Source organism: Accipiter gentilis, chromosome 27 (assembly GCF_929443795.1).
Source record: "Accipiter gentilis chromosome 27, bAccGen1.1, whole genome shotgun sequence".
Lineage (NCBI taxonomy): Eukaryota > Metazoa > Chordata > Aves > Accipitriformes > Accipitridae > Astur > Astur gentilis.
The window spans coordinates 18448483-18461321 of NC_064906.1; the positions used below are offsets into that span (position 1 = coordinate 18448483).

At 38.3% G+C, this 12839-nt stretch overlaps 1 protein-coding gene across 5 annotated transcripts in view; it reads right to left on the reverse strand.

The window, feature by feature from the left end:
- RPRD1A (regulation of nuclear pre-mRNA domain containing 1A) overlaps nt 1-12839 on the reverse strand; it is a 43689-nt gene that overhangs the window by 28653 nt on the left and 2197 nt on the right. For all 5 annotated transcript variants that reach the window (XM_049830171.1, XM_049830172.1, XM_049830173.1 and 2 more), the window contains exons 2-6: nt 3352-3481; nt 2519-2625; nt 2343-2437; nt 1250-1376; nt 976-1151 (exon numbers count right to left, since the gene is read on the reverse strand). In XM_049830171.1, the coding sequence (XP_049686128.1) occupies nt 976-1151; nt 1250-1376; nt 2343-2437; nt 2519-2625; nt 3352-3481 (635 nt within the window). The remainder of the gene's footprint in view (nt 1-975; nt 1152-1249; nt 1377-2342; nt 2438-2518; nt 2626-3351; nt 3482-12839) is intronic.

Sequence of the window (12839 nt, forward strand, 5' to 3'; positions counted from 1 at the left end):
ACAGGCCTATGTGATGAAACCTGAAAAGCAATTAATTTGTGCACCATGTATGCTTATGCTGCAGTTACAGGGCACTGCAACCATTCAGCTATCCCCCCTTGCAGAAGGATGCAGCTTCAGTTCTATTACTGAAATGCTCAAGTTAACGCTGGAACCTTTGTCTCAAAGCTGAGACAAGGCATTTGGGAAGCAATGGACATGAAACTATGGACCTATTTAGAATATGCCGGATGTTCAACAGGAGGCTTGACAGTATTACATGGTAGGAAAGGAAAACAGATGACTGGTAGTAGCAAAGAATGGAGTAACTTAGGGGATTATTTGCTCATAATGAGCTGTTCACTCTGCATCCCTTCTTCTATTAATGATTTGCCCTGTCCTAATGGTGCTAGTGCTTCTAACCAGCCATGTCAGAGGCTGTAGAAGCTAAAACTATATTTTACTGGGCCCAATGGATGTTTGAGTCAGGTTAAAAAGTTGTGCTGAAACCAGAAATTAAATTCTTACCCTTTAAGTGGGTACCTTCACAAACCTACAACTACCAGAAAGATGATTCTATTCACTAAAAGGGTATTATTAAACAATGTAATACACAACTAAGACTTAAAACAATGAATAAAAAGAACAAGAAAAAATTTACTCTATGAAGAATTAAGTTTGTACCATTCAGGATAAGACCTTCTATCTGCACTAATGAAACTAAGTCTGTACATGTAATGAAGACTGAATAGGCTAAAAACCAGAAAGAAAAACACTAAAGCAATTACAGCTGTAACATTACCTAATGTTGAGCTGGTTTAATAGATTTAGAACATTTGAACCAAAAGAAATCTTGTTAATAATGTGCTGGAAGCAATGACCCAACAGCAGCAATTAAATATTTACCTTTGGAGAGAAAAAATTGTTTAGGCAAACTAAAAACATTTGCAAGAACAAGCTCTAGTGAAGAATGGACTAAAACAAAACATTACGCACTTCCAGCTTATGTTCTTTCTCTGCAAGGAATTCTTTTTGACATCGGAGAAAGTCCGACAACATTCGAGTTAGCTGTTTTCTATCATCTATTTCAGCTGCCAACCTGCCATTGTAATCCGCCAGCAACATACATGCATCATCTACCATTTTGGAAAGCTGCTCTCCAGATTCCTTATCTAAAAAGCAAGCAGAGAAAACCAAGTAAAGCATGATTTCGTTACATACTGTTAAGTTCTCAGAACAGCATTTCAGTTACTGGATCCCCAACCCTCACCTGTTATTCTGTCTAACAGGGACACATCTTGGACCTCTATAGGCAAAGAAGCTATTCTCTGATGAACTGCTGCATCCCCAGAGGCAGCGTTTTCTAGTTCTTGTAATGCTCTAATGAGATCTGTGGTCTGAAAAAAGCATGCAAGATTGGTAACTAGTTTAAATAAACAGATCCTAGTACAAAACAGCATTTCACAATAAGCTTATGGAATCAATTTGATGGTAATTTTAAAAGCATTTATGATATCAGCACTATACCAACATTCTATCCCCTCTCAGATGGAAAACAAAACAAAACCAAGCCATTAATTCTCAGAACAACATTGAAGTGTTCCTAGTTTTAAAGGTCACCTTCCTAAAATAGATTTTTCATTTAAATTCTTGGTATAGGACTACTTATAGAAGTTTTATTTTTGGCAGTAGTGATTATTTTACAGTACCTTTTATTTTACTGTACATTTTTTAAATTATTTTTCTTGTATTTTTGCTTCACTATCACATCAGACTAGATCACTGCACTTCTTTTGGAAGTAGGGCTGATGTTTATAGAAGCCCAGATGTTTGTTACAGAGAAACATACTAAATTGTGATTATTTGGGGACAGTCATTCCTTGCATAACAAAAAGTCTTCCGACTACAGTACTGGGGCAGTACCGTAACAAAAAACCCACAAGAATTATAGAAGCTGTAACAATGCAAGGTAGACAAGAACTTTTCCCAACCAGTGATTGCAACGTTGAGATGTATTTTATTGATAAATCAATAACAATCTTATTTTAATACACTTGTTACTTGTTACCACCCTGGAAACCAAATGAGAACTTAAAACATTGTAGAAACTAATGCTGAAATCCTGACGTGGACAAAGCTGGATATATAGTTCATACATTTTGGTTTAGCATCAAACTGACTAAAGTTAGAGTGTGCTCCACTTGTAACCTGAAGTACTGTGAAGAAAAGTTTCAGGTATAGTCACCCTCACCCAAACAGTACCTCATTAAAAAGAAAAACAGAGACCATTCAAAAACAAGAGTAACTGAAAAATTCTGTATCAAACCATACGCAAATACAGAATTTTACAAACATGCTTTTACCTGTGGAGGGTCAGTGGGAGAACTTCGAGGTGAACAGTTACTTTCATCAACTTTTATCTGTTCATATGTGCGCTTCCTCACCTTTCTGTCTCCATCTAAATGAAAACAAAACAGGAGTCAGGGAAATAACATTTCAAACAAGAGACTCAATCTTCATACACACACAAAATACTTACACAACGCTTGCCTAAGTTGTTCTAATACATCATTTTCATAAACAGACCTTTCTTCCCAGATAGAGAGCACTCGGCCAAGGTGTTTCTTACAACTCTCATCAGACTCACTGTTACAAGGCAAAAAAGCAAAAGTCAGCACTAGGGAAAAGTACAGCACTGCCGTATGATTATCTGTCACAGAAGGACCTTGGCATACCTTAGCAATACCAAAGTACCGGAAGTCCAGTAACCTCAGAAAACAAAATCACATTTTAAAGAAAAGAAAGCAAAGACCAGTTCAAGATGTCTCAGCAAGCACATAAAAAAACCACCAATGCCCAGTCCCCTCTTTCTGTTTGCTTGCTCAACCCATAAATCTGTAGGTCTATAATCCTGTTACGCAAACACTGCAAATAGGTTTGTGTTGCTTCAACAGCTGCGTACCATGTGAAAATAATTCTGTATCAAGACTCTAGCATCCTCATGCAACAAGATGAATGGCTGCTGGGGAATAACAAATCATGCAACACCAGTAATGAAACACAGCAAACTGCTGTAGCACATAAATGCTATAAAGACTGAAAGCAAGTGTTAATTTAAGGCACAGCTAACAGCTTTCTAAGGCAAAAGGGACTGAATGCAGATGAATTTACTATGTAACTTCATGCAATGGCATTAAGACTATCCAAGATCTAAAGTAAATTGAACAAATTAAATTAACAAGACTTCAAGTACAGAAATAGCACAAGGACTAGCTGGGTCAGAAGAGATGAACTGAGGAGTTCTCTAAATAGCCCTCAAATACAGTATGATGAAGGATGATGAAGGACAGTGCACATAATGGTTTACTGTACCTTGAAACATGCTTAAAAGCCTCCACTATTACTGGAGCAAAGTCTTTCGTAAATTCTGGTCCTTTCCTTTTGCTGTTCTGTATGACATCATTGGCCAGGTACAGGAATGTCAGCTTCCTATTTGGTTTTGCTAATAAAAAGAGTGATAAACAAGAATTATTAGAAATTTTAGTTCCTCCAACTAGTACCTATTTATCCACATTTATACTAAACACAAAAAACCCAAATCAAATGTGTTTTTCCTATTCTCATTACTGCTTACAACATTTCAGCCTGATTTTGCATTTAAAAACGTGAAAAGACTTTGGTAACCCAGTGGCTTTTCTCTCCCTTCTGCTGTAACTCTTTGCTCAGATTCTTCCTCCTTCATAATATGACATAAGCTCCCTCTAGCACCACCTCCAAAAATAAACAGGGAAAAAAAAGAAAGATACTCCAAAGTGTTCTTTAGCCCCCAACTTTTTCCAGCTATTTTCCTGAGCCTTATGTGATTTGTCCATTTGGTAGTCTTCATGGATTTGTTCAAAGTACTTTAGCTTCCCTTTCAGCCTGCATGAAATTCTTACACCCATGAAGCCCTCTGACAAGGAGCTTCACAGATCCACAATCACTCACGTGAAGAACCTCTTCCTTTTGATTTGAATTTCACTCAATAACCACCCCTCGTTCTCATATTTGAGCAAACTGAACAGTCAATCTCTCCGTATCACCATGATACTCCCCTCCCTCATCTCCTAATCATTAAAACACTCATGTGCCTGCAGCTGTAACATCAAGAAAACGTTTTAAACAAATCACTTTCAGGCTCCTGCAATGTATCTCTTCTCCAAGCATCTTAAGTATTCTACCCCATTCCCATTAACATGTAATAGATTACAAGCTTCATATTTACAAGTTGCTTTTGAAAATCTCTTCCATGTTTTCTAAGTGTTCCTACTTAGGTATTTTCATTTACCACCACACTTCATCTAATCTTCATAAGTCTACAGATTTCTCAGAGCTGCAACTCTTATTGTAACCCTTCTAACCGTGTGTTAACACCAGAAAAACTTCCAATATCCATTATCACCATACAGTCTCAGTATGTATGCTCTGACTTTAAACAGAGGTTTCTCTTGAGAGACAGGATTTAAGTTTTTCTGCTCTCTCAAGGAAAGCAGCACTGCGGTAAAGCCAATCTAGAATTTCTTAAAACTCATGCTTAGTTCCCAGTATGATGTGATTTTGTTAATTTCCACCGAAACCTCTCAAACATGCAGAATCAGCACCCTCATGTACAAACAGAAAATTCAATGTTGATATGATTCCATTCTAAGGAATTGTTTTTGAGAATAAATTCTGCACTATAGAAATACTCCTCTGAAGGATTTTTCCTCAGAGTACTGAATTCTTCCCATCCTCTTGGACAGACATATCCAACAAGTCAAGAGAGTTCGGCGGGGGGACGGGACGGGACCTCTGCATTGAAAGTAAAAATGCACCTATCTCTTAGAATCAAGGAAAACTAAAAAAGGGCAAAAAAGAATTAGTTTGGAAGTGTTCCACACAAAGTGGATCTATTAAAAGACTGCTCCAAACAGTGAGGTCACTACATGCAGACACCTAGGAAATTCACCTATTTGGGTCAAAAGCTGGCTAAACGAAAATGTAGATTTTATAAACTTATGCTACTTAATTTCTATATTAAAAACTAACTGACAATATAGCAACACGTCTCCTACCTATGTTTCAAGTAAATCATAGTTCTGTCACATAGAAAGCTTTGAATTATTCAAAGAGAGAATCTTAAAAAACAGGTCTTGTCCCATGGGCGCATGAAAATTAACTAGCACTGACCAAAGCTGACCATGCCTGCCTCCCCCATTTCCTAAATAAGCCCAGAATTAGGACTCAAAATCTAGTGAAGCAGACTGTTCCCCATTCCACATCCTCTGAACTGCATGCACAATAGGTCCTTGTCTGTCCACTTCACAGAAAGAAAAGTCATGTTTTAATCCTCAGTGATGCAACTCATTTGTGACAGACCTCAGCTTCCTTGTTTGCAACAAGTAACCAAACCAACTGAGCTGGTAAAGACAGGAGATGTATGCAGTGCCATGAAGTCAGGTGATGTTGATTGTCACAAAGTCTAGACTTGATCTATTCACTACAGTTAAATAGATCAATATGCCATGTTTGGAAAAAGCACGCTAAAATCCAGAAAGTCACTTTCAAGCTTTCTTCTAGTATCACCTTTCCAGCTTCCTACTACAATTCAACAGAACCAAAGCTGCATATAATGAACAAAAATCATCAAAATGATTAAGCTATCTGTGGCTTTGGTTAGAAATTCAACTAATATTCTACCCTTATGTTCACAAAGAACATTGTGAAGTAATATTTAATTCCAAAGTTCCGAAGCTAAAAATTATGCCTACTCTCAAGAAGCTGTCCCCTTCACTTCACCAGTCTTCAGTAGTTACATCCCGGCCTACTACAGCTCTGCCTTACACATGAGACTAAAGGGCAACGTAACCTTTAGCAACTGAGGCCGACAACTCTGAGCTGAAAAAACGCAAAGTGTTCTATTGCTGCTATGACTGTAAATTAGCTATTGAAGTCTGAAATACAAAATTCCAGACCAGATAGAGCTGTTCTGAAAAAAATTATCTGTTTAAAGCATCTCTCTTCAGTAGCAGTGACACTAACTTTTCAGCCCTGTGCTTTGATGTATCTCAGAACACCAAAATGGATCAAAGAACAGTTAAGACTATTTAAAAAAGCGTCCTCAACACGTGGCAAGGCTATTAGCAAAAGCAGTCTTACTGTCAGAAGAAAATGAAAGCCCAGGTACCTCTGGTACACTAACAGTACAGTCTGCAAACACAAAACTGCTAAGAAAGCATCCATGTCGGACTGAATCATCTTTTCAGAAGCTCTATGCAGTGTTCACATAACTCCTCTGCTTGCTTCAGTTCAATTTACCATTTACCCACCAAAGCAGCTCCCTGAAGCGCTGGATTCTGAAATATTTATCATGTCAATGGTGCTGGTTGGTGTAAGGGCCATACTAAGCAGATTACTCTTAAAGCATCCACAATGAGACTAACTGGGATTGGCATCTCGCAACTGAAACCAAGTGTGTCCAAAAAAAAAATACGTGTCTGACATATTTAAGTGCCAGTGAATACTCTGCAGCGTCATCAGGCATCTATGGTGGAGAGACTTGACATCCTCATTATCAAGTCTTAAATTCTTTGGAACGCATACTTGTTAGCCTGGCCTGGGTATTCCTGGTTCTCTGCCAGTCCAATATAGATGCCCTGACATTGTATGCTCGAGTCCATAATACTTAAGAGAACTCTGACGAGCCACCACATTAGTGCAAGAAACTCTAGTATTTTACCTTGGAAGGCAGTAAGCAAGTTATTTTCACTGAGGTTAACTCTGGCAATCAACGCCAGCATAATCACCCATATTTGTCTTCTCCAGGTTTATCTCCTGGCATTGGAAACTGAGGTCTCATGAAGATTGCTAGAAACATGCCCATTAGTTTCATGCTGTTCCACACCTCTTCCCTAGAGCTAAGAGATACTTGCCATCTTAGACATAAAGGAAGAAACTACAGAGAAACACACAAGCTTAAGAAATTTCACTTACATCCCAATCCCACTACAAGTACATAGACTATTGACCCATCTGAAAATGTTACATCAGGCTTTAACCTTCTACAGGCCAGCTCTGCTATGCCAACTGACCTCAAATGAAAGTATCATTTAACAAGAGGTTTTGAGAAACTGAGCATCAGTAGGTTAAAATCCCGCAACAGTTACCAGCACTAAGCACTTTCCCTTTTACTGAAGTTCTCTAATATGGATTCAAATAGATTTGGCTCAATTGCTTTTGAATTACATTGGTCTACATATATGCAGCAGAGAATATGAGTGTCAGCACTTTTCCCAAAATCCATGGGACACTCGCTGTGTCATAGCATGCTTCATATCTTTGCAAAAGAAGTTACATGACATCTTTGTAAACACCTAACAAGCTTTTAAGCTTTTTATTACAAGACCCAACTCATCTTTTTTAAGTCAAGCAGCACTGAAACTTGAGTGCAAGATCACTTACCCTTCACACTGATAGCTAACCTGAGTTTTTATGTAAGCTGATTAAGTGCAGCATCTTTGGTAACGTAACTGAAAGCCTATCTGTAAAAAGTCACTTGAGAGGCTACCACCAGAAAGGACAATTCAAAGATAATAAAACCATAAAAGGCATGTGGTACGATGAGCACTTAATCTTAAAATTAATTAACCTTCTGTTAAGAACAAGTTAAACTAAGGGTTCAACATTGCAGTCACCTGATTCTCCTGGTGAATTTTACCAAGGTTTGAGAACTGCTATCTCCTTTTCATAGAGGGGAATTGTCCACAGAACGTGTGTTCAAGGTTTGAGGGTCCCAAGTATCTTGACTTTGAGTTTGGAGGCTAGTAGACAAAGGGAATACAGCATACAGCCACTGCCAGGAAAGAGGCCATCAGCATCAAATTACCAGACACAGGAGAAAGTTGGTCACAAACCAAGGAAACCAGTCCAACATAATTACTCTGTAGAAGCTTCTCACCACACTTAGTGTATCCTGAATTACCTAAACATGTGAAACAAACCAATTCCTTTCACTTCATCACCTGGCTGGTACAATGCCAAGATGGGTATGAATCGACAGCAATAACAACAGTTTTAGGATAGGAAAAAGACACTGCACTTAAGTATTCAGAACCAGAATGATGAAAGACAGGCAGGTACAGGTAAGATAGCAGGACACAACTAGTACAGCAATAAATGAATATAGATTTGTACACACTGCATTCTTTCAAGACTCAGAGTCAATGAGTCAGGTTGGATTACACAATCCAAGTGTGACTACTTTAAGTGAAAGATTCTTATATTGCTAATCTGTTGCTCCCGACTGTAGTTCATTTTGTAAATCTCTAACTTGACTCAAAAACTCGCATTCACCTGAAGTTTTTCCCGCTGTTGGTTGATCTCCAAACCTTTTTGCATAGATGAGGAGATTCATGTGGATAAGCAGGAAGGTAACCACAAGCACCTCCATCTTAAGTATATTACTGGCCTCCTCAAGAACACCTACTAACCAGTAAAATCAGTAAGCCATAGTTTTGTTTCTTTTAAATAAAACAAAATCTAATTTATTCTCTCAAATGTATCACACTGGCCCATGACACTATACCACCATTAAGTAAAATAATCTTACAACCACCAGCAGAAAAAGATTCCTTCTCTTTGTAGAAAAACTACACTACATAGTACAGAAAAGAATTGCTTTAAATCAGGAACTGGTTTCCTGAAACGCACTTCACATCTGCAGGGCAATATATTTCCACCACTTTTGGCTGTGGTTCTGCTCCAAAGCAGTTGACCGAATATCAGAGTAATTCAGATGTAGTACCTCTTTCAATTCTGGCTTCAATGTTGCTAGGCCTTCTAAATTTGCCTGCTAAGATCCTCTATCTTCCAATTTTCAGCAGCATTGAGCAACTGCCACAGCAGCCACTAGCTTCAGAAAAATGTACTGCATCAATGCCAACAGCTATGAGTAAGGACCCAAACACTAGCATACGTCCCAGCAGCAGAAGTTGTAGACGGCCATAAATAAGCAAAAATAGTTGCTTTTTATACCACTAAATGCCTTCAACACCCAAAACAAAAAAAAAGTTCAAGCATAATAAAATGGAACAGCAGGTAAACTGGCAGAGCGGAGCACTAAATATACATCCCTCTGTAGCAGCCCAGATGCACTTACGCAATTGTAGCTGCCTTAAAGAAAACATACAACAGCTCCGCTAACCTGGATAAGGTTTGCAGTGAAGACAACAATCCCTGTGACATGGGTGGGGTGACAGATGAGAGCTAAAACAAGAGGACAAGTGACTAAGGGGCAGGGAGGATGTTGTGTTCTTCAGCATCAGTTTCTGAGACTGACTAATCTATGAGATGCCATGTCAGGCTCTGAGGAAACAGATACCTGAATTTGAAATAATAAGGTTTAAAGACACAACACGACAACTATTAAAATATCACTAGGACATAAACACCTAACAAGTGACAGAGCTGGACCTGGAAAACCTAACAGAAAATGAGCTGACAGGAAGATACTACAGACAACTAACTGGAGCTTGAAATAAAAATTACCATATTACCAAATTCAAACATTTAGTAAATTTTTTTTCCTTTTAAAAAGAACACACTTTAACCCAGTACAGCAAATAGCACATGAAGGCTACTGAGCAAGCACTTACCATTCACCCTTGAAGGTTGATGCTTTGAATTATGGAATTGAAATTTTTCATTTCAAAACAAAACACACAAACAACAAACTGCTACAGTTGCAGAGAATCCTAAAACCAGGGAGCAAGAGATGTATGCAAGAGAACATAATTTGCAAATAACAGAAAATAAGTCTCAACAGCCTCCACCTCAGAAGAGCCTCTTCAAGGGGGTTCCTAAGGGTTTTCTCAGCAGCCACTCAGTGCCTGCAGGCTTACACAACAAAACTGTATGTGTAAAGCCACTACTTAAGTTTAAAAAAACCCCTGTAAGTCAATCTCTTTATGGATACACAAAATTAAATAGTTTTAATGGGCCCACCACTGCATTTCAGGAATGAGTCATGTAGTCACATTACAGTTAATTAATTACTACTACTTAACTACTGAGTCAGCTTATGTCTACTAAGTTATTAACTATTTAACTTTGGGTGTTACATTTCATACATCTGAAATCTAGCTGAAGCAGGATCATTTTCCTCAATGCACACCTTTCAAGCCTTTCAAAATTCTCCCTAACCCCCAAAAGGTCTCTGTAAAATAATTAGGTTATGTGGCCACATTATCACAAAAGTTAATCCACGCAAGTTACTCTGAAGCAGTCATGAAACTGCCATATCACAAGTAGCAACAAAAAAAAAAAGCCACACTTTTCTAGAATAAAAATCTAAACTGCACAAGATTCACATTATTAAGACATTTACTACAAATGAAGTACTGAAAGAGCAGCCTCCCCACCAAATTATTTATTCCATAAATCAACTATGACATTCAAAAGAACGCAGACTCATGATCAGCATAAGCCAGTGCTAACACAGGCTGTGGCCTAAAGGGACAATACTATCCTCAGTCTCCTTTGCAGCAGCACCAGCTTTCCATCAGGGAATTCATCTATTTCAAAACTAATTATTGGTTTTGCTGGATTTTCAGCAGCAGCACAGTACAAGACATTGTCAGAAAAAAACCCATCAGAATAATTAAAGACATATTTAACCAACAGCAGAGTGGAAAAGGAGCTGTTCTGTTGTCATTGTAGACCTCTGCTTATCTGTCAAAACAGGAGAAATCTTTGTTATTTCGTTACAGTTGTCGTTTAAGTTAAAGGCATTCTAGTCATCTTTTCTCATCATTTTACTCATCAATGAACAAAAGATCAATGAACTACAGAATCTATTCTCCACTAATCATAGTAACAGATTACTAACCTACATACACTGAAATCTGGAGTACTTTGAGTAACACATGAATGGTTTTGCACAGATGCAGAATCAGGAATATTTAATACCCCAGGCAGAGCACCAGCTCTGCCACAGCCCTACACTAGTGGCACAGTTCATCCATACTTTTTTCATTAGCACATATTTAAGGTCAGTCATTAAACAGCACATCTCTACACTCAGCCTCTTGAAGCATATTATATGCAACTCCTTATCATAATTTCATCAAATTACTGGTTGTATAAAATAACATCCTTTCCTTAAATATTTGTGATGTTACTAGAAGCATCTGGACAATTCAGAGTTATCAGGACTTTCACAATACAGCCAATTCCAGAATACCTTATACCAGCTTTCCTCCAAGTTTTGATTATTTCTAAGAATGACCCTATGAATTTTACATGCCAGTATTTTAAGAGCTACATATAAAAGTTACGGTCGTATTAGGGAAAAAGCACATATGCATTCTCCTTCAGTAACCATGAGTTACAACAACTGCCTGAATACAACTTTAGCAACACTGGAGTACAGCAAGACAAATCCAGTGTTATGTAACTGCTCCAAGTTACAACAAAGATGTGCAAGTTTTGTTTACATCTAAGCGTAAGAATTAACCAAGAGAATCAATGGAAGCTCAACTGTAGAAAACCTGTAGATGAAGGTGTATGGAACCAGTGATCTGTAGGGATGCCCTAATATGGGACCTAAACACTATCAGTGAATTAAAGTAAACAGAAAGGGACTAAGATTTTACATTACCTAAGTTATATGCACACCTGAAAAGCTGCTTCTCCACCTCTACTACTCCAATGTGATATAAAGACCATGACTATTTTTAAAAAAAAAGGAATCAGAACCAAACATTGAGGAACAAAAGAGGTGTGATCCTAGCACTTGTTTTCACAAATAACTACAGACATCTTCAGAAAGGTTCATGCAAGCTGATCTGACACAGCTTACCAAAACTGAAAGCATCCAGAAAAAACGTGGTATCACACTGTTTTGTGTGCAACTCGGTTATACAATGTTCCATGAGCCTGAAAGGGAGTAGGCTGGAAGGAAGGTCTGGAGACAGAGGTGACAACAAAAAAGGGATACAATGAAAGGAAATAAATTTTAGAAAGCCAAGGTTCATGTGTCAGATCCAGGACACTACTGGCTAGCAATAGCAGCAGAAAATGCCAATAATTTTTGTGTCTGTATTCCCCAAATAGAGATCATTTTCCTCTCAGGTAGGAGGGAAATCATGTTTCTACAGCTTGGATGGTGGGCAAGTCAGGAGCCTTAAACTTACTCTATTTATGGCCTCACTGCCAGCATTCTGCTTTGTGATGTTTTATCCAAGTCACTTCACCACAGCATACTGGTCTTCCTTCTCGTTTTCCACGTGCTGTCTGCTTTGACCACTAAATCCACCCTTTGAGGATTAGGGACCATCTTACAATTCTGTGCTGCTATTAGCAAAAAGTTAGTGCCAGCCAAATGTAAGCTAACATTTATGAAACTTGGGTACTATTATCAGAGATGGAAAATTAAAATACATCCTGCCTATATTAACTACACCAGCTTCAAATGAAGTGGTAGAGGAACATAGGGAAGAAAAAACACTTCACATAAGCCTTAAAAGCCCAGAAGAAAAGGTACAGGACATTGAAAGCAACTAGGCTACTCCTACCGGAAGCGGCCTACCACATACTTTCCACAGACCCTTGATGATTGGCTTCCGAAAAGAGGTCACCAGAAAAATCTTACTTGGAAGCAGCAAGAGCTAGACGACAGCTTCAACAAACTGAAGATAAAACCAATTGCAGCAGCTATGCTCATCCGAAGCTCCTAAGCTACACTCTCAGAACAGGCTTAAAAGTGGAAGCCAGACATTGAAAGCTGAGAAAAAGCAAAGCATTCCCAGGAGTTCTTAAGATGATCATTATCCTTGCCTCCCAAT